Source organism: Stegostoma tigrinum, chromosome 1, assembly GCF_030684315.1.
Source record: "Stegostoma tigrinum isolate sSteTig4 chromosome 1, sSteTig4.hap1, whole genome shotgun sequence".
Taxonomy (NCBI): Eukaryota; Metazoa; Chordata; class Chondrichthyes; order Orectolobiformes; family Stegostomatidae; genus Stegostoma; species Stegostoma tigrinum.
In genome coordinates this window covers 105,746,229-105,762,366 of record NC_081354.1, presented here as the reverse complement: position 1 = coordinate 105,762,366, position 16,138 = coordinate 105,746,229, and the positions used below count along the sequence as shown (strand labels likewise).

Here is a 16,138-nt window from a genome sequence, read left to right as displayed (position 1 = left end):
AGTTGCTCACTATTCCAGGAACATTCTGGAATGCAAAGATGATCTCTGATTTCTATGCTAGCAATGTCTTTTTCAAACCCTTCCACTGGTTTGTACATTCTTCTTTCTAATAAAAATACAAGATGATTTCTCTGTTCGTAAGATTTCAATTATCCAATTAGCTGCCTCTGCTACTTCCATCTACCGTCTTTCACCAGACCAACTTTCCACTAAGATTCCCCTCTGTCCAAGTCCAAATCCTCATCTTTATTGGGTCACTCGCCTTTTTCTGATGCATGCCTTTTCCAAGCTCATCTTACCTGCGAGACCCCCCCCCCCCCACTCCCTCAGCTTGTTTGCACTAAAGTAGCATTTTCCAATTAATTCTATTAATGGCTTTTTTAAAACTCTGATGCTGTTGCCCTCCTCTTGAAATCTGATTTCATCACAATGCTTGACCGCTGTATTCTTGTAAACTTCTATCTTATCACAAACTTCGCTTTCTTCTCAAAAACTTCTTCAAGCTGTGGTTGCCACCTAAATTTGTGTCCACTTTCCCCAGAGCTCTGTGTCCTTCCACTCGGGGTCACAGCTCTTATCAAAGTGTCAAATATATCCTGTGTTAAAATCCTTCTTATGATTCCTCACTTGTCTGTTTCATTTGAAATGGCTATCCATGCTGTCTTTCTCTGATATGTCCTAGGTGCGTGGGACTGCACTTGCCTGGTTCCATTCTTTTTGTAGCCCGAGGAGCTTGTCTTCCTTTCCTACCCAGTTACCTGTGATGGACCATAAGGATTTCATCATTGTAGAATCCCCACGATGTGGAAACAGGCCCTTCGGCCCAACAAGTCCACACCAACCCTTGGAGCTTCCCACCCAGACTCATCCCCCTATAACCCGTGTAATCTACACATCCCTGAACACCATGGGCAATTTAGCATCCACCTAGCCTGTACATCTTTGGATTGTGGGAGGAGACTGGAACACCCAGAGGAAACCCACACAGACATGGGGAGAATGTGCAAACTCCATGCAGACAGTCACCCCAGGGTGGAATCGAACCCGGTCCCTGACGCTGTGAGGCTGCAATGCTAACCACTGAGCCACCGTGCCGCCACAGATTTGTCTCTGATCTTCTCCAGTTTCCTCTCTATATCTTGACTTTTGCACTAATTGCTAGAACCTTAGTGCCAATTTCTGTAAGTGCTTTGACAGCACTGAATTCTTTTTGACTGCCACCCTTGCCTCACCTGAGCCTCTCTCCACTCTTGCACTGTTTTGAAATTATCTGACTGCATATTCAACAACCAATTTTGGATAATCTTAAAATTTCTCTAAATATTTTGGAAAGCTATAAACTTTGATCCTCTTCACAAGCCGCATTCTATCATCACTGACCCTATTTCTCTCCTTGGCAGGTCTGAGTCTGAAGCTTATTATCTGCAAACTTGATGTCATATTTGACCCCAGAATAAATTCACGAACAGAGCTAAATTGTTACTAACGCCACCCATTTCGAAATCGGTATGTAGCCTGATTTTCACAGGCCCAAAGGCTGGGATTTAGGCTCTGTGTACTAAATTTGGGACTCATGACTTCTGGGGTGATTAGATCCTGAACCCGTTGGCAGGAAAGCTCACAGGCTCAAATGCCAATTCAGTACTTAGGTGCTGTCCTGTAGTGATCTTACACTACCTTTAACTCCATCTGAATTAGTAGTATACCACCTTATATTAAATTTAAGATTTTATTTCCATGCTAATAAATTTGTTATGACATCCCAATTGTATGTCACTGCCTTTCAAAGAGATATGCATTGATTATTCTCCAGAATTTCCTCTGTGTACACTCAAAACCCATGTTTTGTACCTGGCAAGCCTTTTTCCTCAGCCCTCTCAATTCCTATTTACTTTTTTCCTTTATTGTGCCATTCTTCTCTCCCTAACGTTTTAGATACACTTTTTGCCCAGCTCCCCCTCTTTCTGTTCACTCACGACAGAACTTAAACTGGTTTATAGAAATGAGCTGTAATCTTTCATTTGTTGACAGTGAAAGTAAGCTGCATTATGAACATAATTATACATGTCAATAAACTATGTGCCTATTAATTATTTACCTATTTTTAAAATTGCCTCATAAGAATAATAATGTTCAAGAAAATTGTCCCATTGACCAGGTCATAACTTCTTTGAGGGAATGTCGGGAGGCACTGGTATATTTTACTGAACATAGAACAGTACAGGACAGCACAGGAACAGGCCATATTGTGCCGATCATGACGCCAAATTAAACTAATTCCTTCTTCCTGCCCTTGGTCCATGTGCCTCCAATCCTTGCATAGTCATGTGCTTATCTAAAAGTTCCTTAAATTCCCTAAAGTATCTGCACATATTCCAGATTCCTGCCACTTTGTGTTTTAAAAAAAAACCTGCCCGTCACATTTCCTTTGAACTTTTCCCCTCTCTCCTTAGTATTGCACATTTAAACTCTAGGGGGGGAAAGGATTCTGACTGTCAACCCTGTCTATGCACTCAATTTTATGGACTTCTATCAAGTCTCCCCTCAGCCTGTGATGCTTCAGAGAAAATAACTGGAGTTTTTCTAGCCTCCCCTTATAGCTCACACTCTAATCCAGGCAGCATCTTGGTAAACCCCTTTTGCTCCTCTCCAAAGCTTCCACATCCATCCTGTAATGTGGCAACCAGAATTGAACGCAATGCTCTAAATGTGGCCTAACAAAAAATAAAGCCTTTTAAAGCTGCATCATGACATCCTGACTCAATTTTCCAACCAGTAAAGGCCGTATGCTTTCTTTAACACCTCATGTGTCATCTTTAAGGGAGAGATGGACTTGAACCCCAAGATTTCTCTATACATCAACACTGTTCAAGATCCTACAATTAACTGTGCACATTTTTTCCTTAACATTTGATCTCTCAAAGTGCAGCACCTCATATTTAGCTGGATTAACCTCCATATGCCATTTCTCCCTCCATATCTGCAACTGATCCACATCCTGCTGATTCTTTTGACAATCTACTACACTGCCCACAACTCCACTGATCTTTGTGCCACTGCAGACTTACAAACCAGCTATCTACATTTTCATTCAAGTCATTTATATATGTACACCACAAACAGCAGAGCTCCCAGTACGCATCCCTGCAGAATACCACTAGTCATGGACCTCCAGCTAGAAAAATACCCGTCCACCACTACCCTCTGTTTCAAATCTTATTAAATAATTTGAACTAACCTCAATATATAAGCGAGAATTATAAATATTGTTTGTTTCTATTTACTTAATGCAATTGACAGCTGCAGTTTAAAAAGTTTGTTTTGTAAATAAAGGAAATAGGGAACTGTGAACCCATCTTTGTATGTGGCATCATGGAGGAAGTTGTAGTTCCATTCATTATTTTAGCTGAAGAATTATGGATAGTTCACAATATGTTTGGAGATTTCGGAGCATGTTCTTTCCACATATGCGCCACCCACTGTGTGGAAAACGTTGCCCCTCGAGGCAATGTAGTGTTTGTCACTTCTCAATGATTCTACATATTTGACACTGCTTTTCTGAAAGGAATTGGTAATATTTCATAGTTTCATCAACATGTATAGCTTTTTGCAACCAAACTCAGCCTATAAGAGCTGAAGTGTGGCTGCACAATCAGAGTAAACTAGTGAAAAACAACAGTGCGTTACTCAATAGCCAACTGTTTGATTTGTCAATTTCTACCTGCAGCAATTTGAAAATTTAGAGACATAATTTCTTCAAGATTATGTGATAGATATCGATATATTTTGAAAGCTGCCAAGTATAGTTTATATGCAAAGGGTTCAAAAGATGCTTCTGTATGATTGTCATTATTATAGTTTGACTGTTATACCATCTACAACTTTAGAAGTTTAAAGGCTATATTCACACATTCACTATAATTTGTATTTGCAATTGTTATTTAAGAATTTAAATAGTGATTTCATTTTTATCACTTTGTTGGATGCAATGTGGAACTTCAGAGTACAGGAAGTAATTTTGTTTTGTTGATGAAGGGAAGAGTGAACTGTGGACCCATCTTCATATGTGGCATCATGGAAGAACTTTAAAGTTCCATTCATTATTTCAGCTAAGAAATTATTTGTATCTGTAATGCAGAATATGAAACGACGCAGGCGTCGAGATATTTTGCGGGTACAACTCGTGAGGATCTTTGAGCTACTAGCGGATGCTGGTGTAATAAGTCACAGGTAAGTAACAACTTGAAATTAAGTTTCAATTCTGTCACCAAACTTGCAAATAAAAAGTTGTGAACTTAAAGCCCATGGTGTTGGAGGCGTGTGTTGGCATGGTTAAAGGGTAGCAAGAAGACAGAGTAGAGATGGGAGAGTATTTTTGGGGTGACCAGCTGTAAATAGTGGAATGCCAAAGAAATCAGTGCTGGAGCTGCGATTATTTACAATAAATTTTAATGACTTGGATGAGAAAAGTAAATGTACAGTCACTAGGTTTGATAGTGACACAAAAATTGATGAGACAGCAAATGATGATGACACAAACAATCTTTATCCAGATGTGGACAGGTTAAGCAAGTGTGTAAAAACTTCTCAGATCAAATATAATGTGGGAAAATGTGTGATTTATGCACTTTGGCAGGAAGAACAGAGGAGCTGAATATTATTTAATTGGAGGAACACTGCAGAATGCTACAGATTTGGGAATCTTGAGCATTAGGGAGGGAATTCCAAGATTTTGACCTAGAAACAGTGAAGGAACGATGCTATATTTCCAAGTCAGGATGGTGAATGACTTGGAGGTGGTGGTGTTCCCACATGCCTGATGCCCTTGTCCTTCTAGATGGAAGTGGTCATGGGTTTGGAAGGTGCTAACTGACGATCTTTGGTGAATTTCTGCAGTGCATCTTGTAAACAGTACACACCGCTGCTACTAAGCGTCGGTGGTGGAGGGAGTAGATGCTTGTCGTTGTAGTACCAGTCAAGCAACTGCTTAGTCCTGGATGTGTCAAGCTTCTTGAGTGTTGTTGGAGCTGCACTCATCCAGGCAAATGGGGAGCATTCCATCACACTCCTGACTGATGCCTTGTAGATGGTGGACAAGCTTTGGGGAGTCAGGAAGTGAGTTACTCACTGCAGTATTCCAAGCTTCTGGCCTGCTCTTGTCGCCACTGTGTTAATGGGGAGAATTCTTTTGAGTGTCTGGTCAATGATAACCATTGACAGTGGGTGATTCAGTGATGGTAACACTATTTGAATGTCAAGGGATGGTGGTTAGATTGCCTCATTGGTGATGGTCATAGATGGTGATAGCATTTGTTTGGTGTGAATGTCACTTGCCACTTGTCAGCCCAAGCCTGGATATTGTCCAGATCTTGTTGCATGTGAACATAGACTGCTTCAGTATCTGAGGAGTCAGGAATGGCGCTGAACATTGTGCAATCATTGGTGAACATCCCCACTTCTGACCTTATGATGGAGGGAACGTCATTAATGAAACAGTTGCAGATGGTTGGGTCTAGGACACTACCCTGAGGAACTCCTGCAGAGATGTCCTGGAGCTGAGATGATTGACCTTCCAAAACCACGACCATCTTCTTATGTGTCAGGTATGGCTCCAACCACCGAAGTGTTTGCCCCCTGATGACTATTGATCCCAGTTTTTCTAGGGCTTCTCGATGCCACACAGTTGAATGCAGCCTTGATATCAAGGGCTGTCATTCTCCCCTCGCTTCTGGAATTCAGCTCTTTTATTCATGTTTGAACCAAGGCTGTAGTGAGATCAGGAGCTGAGTGGCCCTGGCAGAACCCAAACTGGGCATTGCTGAGCAGGTGCTGCTTGATAATGCTGTTAATTACACCTCTCGTCACTTTACTGATGACCGAGAGGAGACTGATGGGGCGGTAATTGGACACTTTGGATTTGTCCTGCTTTTTGTGTTCAGGACGTACTTAGGCAATTTTTCACATTTTCCACACTGTTGAGTACATACCAGTGTATTGGAACAGCTCGGCTAGGGGAGAGACAGGTTCTGCAACACATGTCTTCAGTACTATTACCGGAATGTTGTCAAGGCCAGAAGCCTTTGCAGTATCCAGCGTCTCCAACTGTTTCTAGATATCACGTGGAGTGAATCAAATTTTTCTTTTAATTCAAAGGGCATGGAGTATAAAAGTGAGGAAGCTTTTCTAAAACTGTACAAGGCACTAGCCAGCCATATTTGGAATACTGTGAACTGTTTTGGACGCCTTTTAGAGTCTTTGAATCTATATAATGACAGAGTTGAACAGCTTATAAACAGACCCTTCAGTCCCACTCACCCATGGCGAACAAGTTTTCTAAACTGAATTTAGCCACATTTGCCTGCTTTTGGCCATATCCCTCTAAACCTTTCCTATTCATGTTCCTACCCAAATGTCTTTTAAATGTTGTAACTGTACTCGCTTTACACTTATTCTGGCAGTTTGTTCCACTATGTATCACCCTCTATGTGAAAAAGTCATCTCTCAGATCCTTTTTAAATCTACCCCTCTCACCTTAAAACTGCCCTTCTAGTTTTGGACTCCCCTGCCCGAGGGATAAGACTTTGCCTTTTCGCCTTATCTATGCCTCTCATGATTTTATAAACCTCTTATGGTCAACCCTATGCCTCCGACACTCCAAGGAAAAAAATTCTCGGCCTCTCCCAATAATTCAAACGCACCCCCAAAAGTGACCTCACCAATATGTTTTGCAGCACAGGATAACACCCTAACTCCTATATTCAGTGCTTTGACTGATGAAGTCAGTCATGCCAAATGCTGCATTCACCACCCTGTCTGCCTATGACGCTACTTCCAAGGAACAATGTACCTGAAGCAACAAGTCTCTCTGTTCATGTCCACTACTCAGGGCCCTACTTTTAACTGTGTATGTCCTGTCTGGTTTACCTTATCAAAACACGACACCTCACATCTATTTAAATCAAGCTCCAACTGCTACGCCTTGGCCCGTTGGTCCATTTGACCAATATCTTGTTGTACTCTTAGCAGACCTTTCTCACTGTCCACAATGCCACTAATTTTGGTGTCATTCGCGTACTTACTAGTCTTGCTTCCTATATTCTTGATGTGGAAGTGCCGGTGTTGGAACGAGGTGGACGTATTCTCTCATCCAGATTATCTAAGGAAAGGTATATACTAGCATTGGAGGCAGTCCAAAAAATTAGGGTTATCTCTGGTGTGAAGAAGTTGTCTTACGAGGAGAGCTTGAGTTGTTTGGTCCTGTGCTCATTGGCGATTTAAAGATTGAGAGGTGATCTAATTGTAACCTACAAAATTCTTAAGGGTCTTGACAGGGTAGGTGTGGAAAGGTTGATTCCCGTTGTGGAGAGTGCAGCACCAGAAGGCATATTTCAGAGGCCACCCATTTAAGGCAGAGGTGAGAAATTTTGTCTTTGAGAGTAGTGAGCCTATAGAATTCTTTACTGCAGAAGGCTGTTTAGGCTATGTCATAAAGTATATGCAAGGTTGACAGAGATTTTTAATCAGCAGAGGAATGGAGATTTTTGGGGAAAAGGCAGGAAAATGAAGTTGAGGACTTTTGGACCAGCCATGATGTCATTAAATGGTGGAGCAGACTTGATTGGCTGAAGGACCCACTTCTGTTCATATGTCTTCTGGGTTATTGGGAAGTTAGGGAATATTTGTACTGAAAGTAAGCAGTTTGTGTAAATTTAATTCACGTTGTGGCGTGAAGACCATTGTTTTGGTGGTGGGATGTTAAGCTTATGTTGGCCTGGAGACAAGATGCCATTCTGGTGTTTCTGATTTGAGAAGGAGCAACCAAAATTGAGCTATAATTTATTTGTTTATTAGTTGAAATTTTAGTCTAATTTAGTGTCATAAATTTATCGCAAATATCTTGTTATAACAAGTGCACAGATTTTACTTGAAGTTGATTGGCTTTTTCTGTTATGATTTTCTTATCTATTGTTTGTTTTCCAATATTAGTGGAAGTGGAGGCCTTGATAATGAAACACATTCCCTCAATAACACTTTGTTGGAGTATGTTGATCTCACAAGGCAGCTGCTTGAAGCTGAAAATGACAAGGATTCTGACACGTTAAAGGATATCCGATGCCATTTCAGTGCCTTGGTGGCAAATATCATTCAAAATGTCCCAGGTATGCATAATTCCAAAAGCACTGAATAAATGTGATGATATTTTAAAATAATTAATACATATTGAAAGTGAAACTGTGCCTAACAAGTACATAATCTAATTTCTTTTAATTAGTTGGGGCCAGTCATATTTATTGGTTTAGAATATTTACACGAGGTTGGTTTGTTATGACCTAGTTCTGTCTTGGGGTGCATTTACCCAACAGCTATACTATCAATGTCTCCTAAATCTACTTTAGTATTGTACTGTACTAATAATGTAGATCCTATTAGGTATTATGTCAGGCCTGAAGTCTGCAGTTACACTTGACTAGTTTAACTAAGTTTCTTCAGTGCAATTTACCCTTAGCGTACTTTCTCATGTTCTAGTTTTTTAAGTTGCATAATAAGTGTTGACTGTAGTTAATTGTAAGGAAATTTTCAAAATATAAATGAATGCAATCACATTATATCTTCAATTGCAAAATATATCATAGTCAGTCACATAGAAAACTGTTAAAAACAAAATAACATGGAAATGGTGCAAAAGCCACTGTATTTTGATCTTTAACCTGATTAGTTTCTGGTTAGATCTCACCAACAAAAGCCACAGTTGCTAGTACTTCCAGATAATTTAGTGTATTGTCTTTCTTCTTCCATTTAAATAAACTGTTAGAGTCTGACTAGTAAATTGTCCAGTTTGTTAATTTGCATTATTTTGTGTTCTATAGTTTCATTTAAGATATCTATTGTAGAATTGGTTTGTGATGAGACCATCTCTACCTTAACCTAGTCTGAGATCTCTGTAGACTTTAAATCATAGACCAATAAACTTTCTGCCCTTAGTTTCTCAAATTTGTGATGGAAGGATTATTTGTGTAATGCTCAAAATTGTGTGTGTAGCAAACACAGAGAAAGCTGTCTGGTCTGGCAACGTCTGTGGAGAGAGAAACGGAGTTGAAGTTTTTTGAATCAAGTTGAGATGTAATGCTACTTGAAAATGAATATGTTCTAGTTCATCCTTCGAGATGCTTGAGAGTTAACTAGATCCCCATCTGACCCCATAAAAAGGATGAGCAGTGCTCTTATCATTGTGCAATGAATTGTATTGAAGTGGTTCTGCAGATAAAATCTACAATGCTTAAATTATCTCAGAATATTTTAAGACTCATTTTGTATTTTTGCTTTTCCTTACAGTGCACCAACGCAGGGCTATCTTTCCACAGCAGAGTTTACGCCATAGTCTGTTTATGTTGTTCAGTCACTGGGCTGGCCCATTTAGCATAATGTTTACTCCTCTGGATAGATACAGTGACAGGAACATGCAAATTAACCGACACCAGTACTCTGCATTAAAGGTATATGCATTGATCATTCTAATTCACTGTGACAATCTGCCAAGAGTTTTATTAAATCTAATTCTGTATGTAATAGTGTTATGTTGTGTCCTACTAGTTGAGTGTTGTCATGAGGCAAATATTACTGATCAATATATTTTCTGAATGCAGGGTCAATTAATGTTGTACCAGTCGTAGAAAAGCTATTATTCTTTTCTGTTGCACAGGTATCATTGAATGGCAACACATGAAACTGTATGTGCCCGTTATTTACAATAGAATGATTTTCAGTTTCACTTTAGTCAGGGTTGTGGATTCACACATTTCAACGAGTTTCTATATTCAACAATTTCAACTTGGCTTCATTCTTTAGTTATGTTTTGATATGTTTTTGGACAAATAACTGTGTTAAACTTAGTTGTGTAAATCATTAGTGAATTGATTATTTAAATAAATATGATAGGGTTTATCAGTACTGGTTAATTTTATTGGTGTTTAAGTGTTCTACCAAGGGTTTTTAGCATGACAATGTTAACTAGTAAATAAAAGGATGGCATAGCTTATTCAACTACAAGAATACACATCCTAGGCAATGTAGGATCTCCAGACTGCTTCTCATGTCCTAGCTTACCATTTTTGTAAAAAGTGTCATTTGATGCAGCATCCTGGGTTCCTGGCAGACCTGGCATCACTGTGCTGCATCTGTGATATTGTAAGCTATGTGGATAGCACACTATGTTCGATGTGGTCACTCTGTGGCTAATGAATATTCACAAAGAGGGGCAATTGGTTATCACCAGCCAGTTAACAAGGACCAGGAAGGTAGTAGAGGAGTCCCTGAGTACATCCTACTCTTCAATCAGTATTCACTTGTATATGCAGATGAGCATGATGGTTCATCTAGGGAGTACAGTCAGAGTTCATGGCATCACAATGGCTTGTCAGCACAGTGTATAGGTGGAAATTGGAACAGCCATGTTGATAGTGAACCTATAGTTAGGGAGCAGGTAAGATGTTTTGGTAACCACAACTGTAATTCCAGGTTCAAAAACATAGTTGTTGGAAAAGCTCAGCAGTTCTGAGGAAGGGTCACCGGACCCGAAATGTTAACTCTGTTTTTTCCTTCACAGATGTTGCCAGACGTGCTGAGCTTTTCCATCAACTTTGTTTTATGGACGTAGAATTACAGCTGTGGTTAGCAAAACATCTTATTTGCTCCCTAACTATAGGATCACTATCCTATAGTGGACCACTCACCATCCTGACTTGGAACTATTTTGCTGTTCCTTCACTGTCGTTGGGTCCAAATCCCGCAATTCCCTCTCTAGTGGCATTGTGGGTCAACCCACAACAGGTGGACTGTGGCTGTTGAAGAAGGCAGCTCGTCAGCACCTTCTCAAGAGCAACTAGGAACAGGCAATAGATGCTGATCAGCCAGCGAGGCCCACATCCCACAAAAATGATTTTTTAAAAAACTACATAAATCATCAATTAGGCGAAAACTTGGGTACTATGCAGCTCTGGTCACATTGTGTGGTTGCACAAGCAAGGGTTAACATGAGGTAACAGAATTGGAAAGATGCAACAATGAAAAAAACAGTTGGATCAACTGGGATTCTTCCCCTTGGAACAGAAGAGACTGAGGGAGATTTAGTTGAGGTTTATAAAACTTTGAGAGACCTGGATAGAATGCATGAGAAGGGTATATTCATTTTAGTGGAGATGTCAGTGATTCATGGATGCAAATTCGAAGTAATTGGCAAAAAGATTGTAGCGGAGATGAGAAAGACATTTCTCACCCAGGCGATTGTATTTTTTTTTCTCTATTCATTCACGGGATGGGGGCGTCACTGGCCAGGCAGCATATATTGCCCATCCATAATTGCCCAGAGGGCAGTTCAGAGTCAACCATATTGCTGTGGATCTGAAGTGACATGTCGGACAGACCAGGTAAAGATGGCAGTTTCCTTTCCTAAAGGACATTATTGAACCAGATAGGTTTTCGTCGATAATCGACAATGGATTCATGGTCATCATTAGATTCTTAATTCCAGATATTTTTACTGCATTCAAATTCTACCACCTGCCATGGCGGGATTCGAACCCAGGTCCCCAGAACGCTACCTGGGTCTCTGAATTAATAGTCCAGTGATAATACCACTAGGCCATCACCTCTTGGAACACACTGCCTGAAAGGCCAGTAGAGGCAGGAACCCTCAATTCATTTAGCAGTGTCTGGAAACTTTTCTCAAATGCCTTAATCATTTGAGGATATGGGTGAAGCATATCGTGGCAGCTTTGAATTCAATTGATAAACCTGGAATTCAATTAATAAAGCTGGTCCTGTCACCATGAAACAGTTGTTGATAGTGATAAAGACCCACCACTGCCTCAGGAAAGCAACCAACATAATCAGAGACTCCTCCCACCCCAGTTGTTACACTCTTTCAACCTCTTCCATCAGACAGAAAATCTAAAAGTTTGAAGACATGTACAAATAGATTCAAGAATAGCTTCTTCCCCACTCTTCTCAGATTTTTGAACAAAGCTCTCAAATGTTAATTTTGATCTCTCTCTCTGTGGCTGTAACACTATATTCTGTGCACTGTTCTATTATCCGATACACTTTCTGTGGTATGATCTGACTATATTGCACACAAAATGACATTTCTTGCCATCTCGGTACATGTGACAACAATAAATCAAGTCAAATAAAATCAGTGCAGTAAAGGTACAATCCTGCCCATCTTGAACATGTTGCTTTTGCTGCAGAGCAAGTCCGAGTGCCTCCAAGCACCTGTTTCCTATCTTTCATTAACTTGCATGATGTTCTAGAGGTTACTACCTTTGTGTAATAGTCTAAGAAATGTAATAATTAAGTTCCATCATATATAATTTACATATTTGTGCCAATTTTAACAGACATTATAAATTTTTGCAGTTCTGCAAGTTGATGCGTAAGTTGGTATGTATTTATAGTCATCATTGAAGAGTTGAGCTTCTTGTTTGGAAAGAGGAAAAGACCATAAGACATAGGAGTGGAAGTAAGGCCATTCATCCCATCGAATCCACTCCGCCATTTAAATCATGGCTGATGGGCATTTTAACTCCACTTCCCTGCACTCTCCCCGTAGCCATTGATTCCTTCTGAGATCAAGAATTCATCAATCTCTGCCTTGAAGGCATCTAATGTCCCAGCCTCCACTGTATTCCGTGGCAATGAATTCCACAAGCCCACCACTTTCTGGCTGAAGAAATGTCTCTTCATTTCCATTTTAAATTAATCCCCTCTAATTCTGAGGCTGTACCCACGGGTCCCAGTCTCCCCGCCTAATGGAAACAACTTCCCAGCATCCACCCTTTCTAAGCCATACATTATCTTGTAAGTTTCTATTAGATCTTACCTCAACTTCTAAACTCTAATGAATACAATCCCAGGATCCTTAGCCGTTCATCCTACGTTAAACCTACCATTCCAGGGATCATCGTGTGAATCTCCGCTGGACACGCTCCAGGGCTAGTATGTCCTTCCTGATGTGTGGGGCCCAAAATTGGACACAGTGCTCTAAATGGGGCCTAACTAGAGCTTTATGAAGTCTCAGAAGCACATCACTGCTTTTATATTCCAACCCTCTTAAGATAAACGACAACATTACATTGGCTTTCTTAATCATGGACTCTACCAGCAAGTTAGCTTTTAGAGAATCTTGGACCAACACTCCCAGATCCTTTTGTACTTCTGCTTTACGAATTTTCTCACCATTTAGAAAATATTCCATGCCTGTATTCTTTTTTCCAAAGTGCAAAACCTCGCATTTTCTCACGTTGAATTTCATCAGCCATTTCCTGGACCACCCTCCAACACTCTAAATCTTTCTGCAGCCTCCCCACCTCCTTAGTACTACCTGCCTGTCCACCTATCTTCATATCATTGGTAAACTTTGCCAGAATGCCCCCAGTCCCTTCATCTAGATCATTAATATATAAAGTGAACAGCTGCGGCCCCAACACTGAACACTGCAGGGCACCACTAGTCACCGGTTGCCATTCCAAAAAAGAGCCTTTTATCTCAACTCTCTGCTTTTTGTCAGACAGCCAATCCTCAGTCCAAGCTAGTAGCTCACCTCGAACACCGTGGGCCCTCACCTTGCTCAGCAGCCTCCTGTGAGGCACCTTATCAAAGGCCTTTTGGAAGTCTAGATAGATGACATCCACTGGGTTTCCCTGGTCTAACATACTTGTTACCTCTTCAAAGAATTCTAACGAGTTTTTCAGGCACGACTTCCCCTTACTAAATCCATGCTGACTTGTTCTAATCTGACCCTGCACTTCCAGGAATTTAGAAATCTCATCCTTAACGATGGATTCTAGAATTTTACCAACAACCGAGGTTAGGCTAATTGGCCTATAATTTTCCATCTTTTGATTTGATCCTTTCTTAAACAAGGGGGTTACAACAGCAATTTTCCAATCATCTGGGTCTTTCCCAGACTCCAGTGACTTTTGAAAGATCACGATCAAAGCCTCCGCTATTTCCTTGGCCACCTCCCTCAGAACTCTAGGATGTAGCCCATCAGGGCCAGGAGATTTATCAATTTTTAGACCTTTCAGCTTTTCTAGCACTCGATCTTTTGTAATGCCTACCGTACTCAACTCTGCCCCCTGACTCTCCCTAATCCAACATTGCAGCAGTACATGAGTTTGGTTTGCTTGTGTGTATGCAACATAAATATTTTCCCTAACTGGAAGCTTATAAAAAGTCAAATCATCTTTGTTTTGGTTGAAATTGCATCAAGTTTTTAAGCATTTAGTAATATATTTCATGCAATAAATGTCAATAGAATTTCAAATATGCAATAATTACAAGGGTGCTGTTTTCTCTGTGATTGGTGACCAGTTGAGAGCAAATTGTATCTGATGGCAGCACTGGACTCTCTATAATCATCTGTAGCAATGCCTATCAGATATTTGGGGTCATTAACCTCAATGTAACATGAAGCCATATTGATAGGACCCTCGCCACAATGTCAATCTAGTGTTGGATACATATGCTTCTACACTTTAGACGAGACATAGAATCATACAGCATGGAAATAGACATAAGAACAGGAACTAGGAGCAGGAGTAGGCCATCTGGCCCCTCAAGCCTGCACTGCCATTTAATAAGATCATGGCTGATGTTTTTGAGACTCAGCCCCACTTACCCACCTACTTACCATAATTTTTAATTCCTTTACTGTTCAAAAATTGATCTAGGCTTGCCTTAAAAACGTGTAGTGAGGTAGCTTCAGCCGCTTCACTGGGCAGGCAATTCCACAGATTCACAACCCGTTGGGTGAGGAAGTTCCTCCTGACCTCAGTCCTACATCTGCTTCCCTTTATTTTGAGGTGATGCCCTCTTGTCCTAGTTCCACCTGCTAGCGGAAACAACCTCCCTGCCCCCACCTTGTCTATTTGCTTCATAATCTCTTATGTTTCTATGAAACCTCCCCTCATTCTTCTGAATTCCAATGAGTATAGTCCCAGTCTACATAGTCTCTCCTCATAATCCAACCCTCCAAACTCTGGAATCAACTGAGTGAATCCCCTCTGCATCCCCTCCAGTGCTAGTATATCTCTTCTCAAGGAGACCAAAACTGCACACAGTACTCCTAGTGTGGCTTCACTAGGACCCTATACAGCAGCAGCAAAGCCTCCCTGTTTTTAAACCCCATCCCTCTAGCAATGGCAGGCAAAATTCCATTTGCCTTTTTAATTACCTGCTGCACCTGTAATCCCACTTCTGGCGATTCATGCACAAGGACACCCAAGTTCCTCTGCACAGCAATGTGCTGCAATTTTTTACCATTTAAAACATTGTCCATTTTGCAGTTATTCCTACCAAAGTGGATGACCTCACACTTATCAACATTGTACTCCATCTGCCAGACCTTTGCCCACTCACTTAGACTATCTATTTCCTTCTGCAGACTTTCAGTGTCTTCTGCACACTTTGCTGTACCACTCACCTTAGTGTCATATGCAAATTTTGACACACCACACTTTGTCCCCAACTCCAAATCATCTATGTAAGTTGTAAACAAATGTGGTCCCAACGCTATCCCTGAGGCACACCACTAGCCACTGACCGCCAACCAGAAAAACAGCCATTTACCCCTATTCTTTGCTTTCTACTTGTCAACCAATCCTCTGTCCATGCCAATACATTACCTGTCATATCGTGCAACTTTATCTTTTGTAGCAGACTTTGTGGCACCTTGTCAAATGCCTTCTGGAAATCCAGATACGCCACATCCACAGGTTCCCCATTGTGCACCATGCAAGTAACGTCCTCAAAGAATTCCACCAAATTAGTTAAACATAACCTACCCTTAATGAGCCCATGCTGGGTGTTCCCAGTGGGACAGTTTATATCCAGATGTCTTGCTATTTTTTCCTTAATGACAGATTCAAGCATTTTCCCCACTACCGAAGTTAAGCTAGCCGGCCCATCGTTACCTGCTTTTTGTCTACTTGCTTTTTGAAACAGTGGCTTTGGACCCTTTGGTCCTACTCATTTACAATGACCAGACATCCTAATCTGACCTAGTCCCATGCCAGCATTTGGCCCATATCCCTCTCAACTCTTCCAATTCATATACCCATCCAGATGCCTTTTAAATTTT

General features: G+C 40.8%; 1 protein-coding gene across 8 annotated transcripts in view; it reads left to right on the top strand.

Annotated features, from left to right (window-relative positions):
* Nucleotides 1-16,138, top strand: part of fryl (furry homolog, like) — a 361,259-nt gene that overhangs the window by 216,810 nt on the left and 128,311 nt on the right. For all 8 annotated transcript variants that reach the window (XM_048544223.2, XM_059647684.1, XM_059647683.1 and 5 more), the window contains 3 exons: nt 4,139-4,230; nt 7,987-8,159; nt 9,334-9,494. In XM_048544223.2, the coding sequence (XP_048400180.2) occupies nt 4,139-4,230; nt 7,987-8,159; nt 9,334-9,494 (426 nt within the window). The remainder of the gene's footprint in view (nt 1-4,138; nt 4,231-7,986; nt 8,160-9,333; nt 9,495-16,138) is intronic.